The sequence below is a fragment of the Canis aureus genome, chromosome 8 (assembly GCF_053574225.1).
Source record: "Canis aureus isolate CA01 chromosome 8, VMU_Caureus_v.1.0, whole genome shotgun sequence".
Taxonomy (NCBI): domain Eukaryota; kingdom Metazoa; phylum Chordata; class Mammalia; order Carnivora; family Canidae; genus Canis; species Canis aureus.
Window position 1 is genome coordinate 68,339,198 of NC_135618.1, and position 2,076 is coordinate 68,341,273.

Sequence of the window (2,076 nt, forward strand, 5' to 3'; positions counted from 1 at the left end):
TACTTTTTTCATGTCAGGCTCTTTTCTTGACTCTGGTGAGACAATAGTAAAGTAAGGTCCTTGCCCTCAACAGTTCACATCCTAGTAAGACATATTATAATATAATATAATATAATATAATATAATATAATATAATATAATATGTAGCATTGTGCAAAATAGTATTATAAAATAGAAGCAGAGGACAGAAGATGTAGAGTGCTGGGTTTTTTTCTTTTTTAAAATTTTTATTTAAATTTTAACTGGCTAACATACAATACAATATTGGTTTCAGGAGTAGAATTCAGTGATTCATCACATACTGCAATACCCGGTGCTCATCACAAGTGCCATCCTTACAACCCATCATCCATCTATCCCACTCCCCACCCACTGCCCTCCATCAACTCAGAGTTTGTTCTCTATAATTAAGGGTCTCTTATGATTTTTTTCCTTCTCTTTATTTTCCCCCTACCGTATGTTCATCTGTTTTGTTTCTTAAACTCCATATATGAGTGAAATCATATGGTATTTGTCTTTCTCTATCTGACTTATTTCACTTAGAGAAACATGTTTTGGCAAGGTTTTTTTAAAGAAATCAAAAAGAAATAAGGGAGTGTCTAGTAATTTCAGTGGTTGATCTTGGACTTCTCAACCTCCAGAACTGTGAGAAAATAAAATGTTTGTTGTTTAAGCCACCTAACCTATGGTATTTTTGTTACAGCAGCCCAAATGGACTACGATAATATTCTACGGTACTTAGATGACTGAGAGCAAATTAGAATACTGGAATTGTGTGTTAACCACTTCATTTTTGCAGTAGTCATCAGGGATCTGGACTCTTGAAAATCTTAGAGGCTTATGCAGATCAACTCAGGGAGCTTATCCCATTCCACTTTTATATTCAGGGCAATGGCAATTGCTGTCTCTGAGTGAGAATATCTCTCCCTAGTACTCTTCTCATAGCCTTAGCTATATCCTTATTCCGGAGAGTATAAATCAAAGGATTGAGGGTGGGAGTAATGATGCTATAAAACACAGAACCAACTTTGTCTTGCAATGGAGTACGCTGGGACCTGGGCCTCATATATGAAAAGATGCAGGCCCCAAACCAGAAAGAAACCACAATGAGGTGAGAGCTACAAGTAGCAAAGGCATTTCTCTTACTCCCAGCCGAATGCATCTGAATGATACTGTAGAGGATGAAGGCATAAGATGTAGAAACTAGGAAAATGGGGAAGAGGAGAAGTATGACACTGCTGATATACACTATGGTCTCATAAACAGTGATGTCTCCACACACCAACTTCACAACAGCTGGAAACTCACAGTAGAAGTGGTGGATTTTCCGAGACCCACAGAAAGGGAAATGCATCAAGATCACTGTGTGAATTAGAGAGTTTATGGATGCCCCCAACCATGACATGATAGCCATCATCAATCCCACCTTTCTGTTCATGAGAATGGTATAACGAAGTGGATGACAAATGGCAACATAGCGGTCATAGGACATGAGAACTAAGAGAAGACACTCACCACCACCCAGAGACAAATAGAGGAAGTGCTGGGTAGCGCAGCCCACAAAGGAGATGGTCTTCTTGCCAGATAGGTAATTGGTAGCCATCTTTGGGATGGTTGTGGAGACATGCATTAGATCCATGAGGGAGAGCTGACTGAGCAGGAAGTACATGGGTGTGTGAAGCTGGGCATCAGCACAGATGAGGAGAATAGTGAGCGTGTTGCCACTCACTGCAATAAGGAAGACCAATATGGTTAAGGAGAAAAGGAAAAGGTGGATGAGAGAGTCATCAAAGAGGCCTTCAAGGATGAAGTCTGCCAGAAAGGTCTGATTCCTCTGCCACATCTCCCCTTTCTCAGTCTCTGGGGGAAGAGGAAGCAGAGGTGAAATGTGATATCAGAAATACTGGGGTTCAGCAATAAGACAGTAAGCACCTTTTGATCTACCAAAGAATCTGTGAAGAGAATTTTTTTCTATTTCTCATTCTTCAACAGCTCTAATTCTTAAAGTAAACGAAAGAAAGAAAGAAAGAAAGAAAGAAAGAAAGAAAGAAAGAAAGAAGAAAGAAAGAAAGAAAG

The 2,076-nt window shown here is 39.4% G+C and overlaps 1 protein-coding gene across 1 annotated transcript; it reads right to left on the bottom strand.

Moving 5' to 3' along the window:
• Nucleotides 1–252: 252 nt before the first annotated feature.
• On the bottom strand, nucleotides 253–2,076 carry OR2AE1 (olfactory receptor family 2 subfamily AE member 1). The gene has a single exon (XM_077904949.1). It carries the CDS (start codon nucleotides 1,841–1,843, stop codon nucleotides 884–886), a length of 960 nt encoding a protein of 319 aa, XP_077761075.1. The 5' UTR covers nucleotides 1,844–2,076; the 3' UTR covers nucleotides 253–883.

Excerpts from the sequence above, each read along its gene's own strand:
- OR2AE1 (XM_077904949.1), bottom strand. The coding sequence starts at position 1,843 with ATGTGGCAGAGGAATCAGACCTTTCTGGCAGACTTCATCCTTGAAGGC.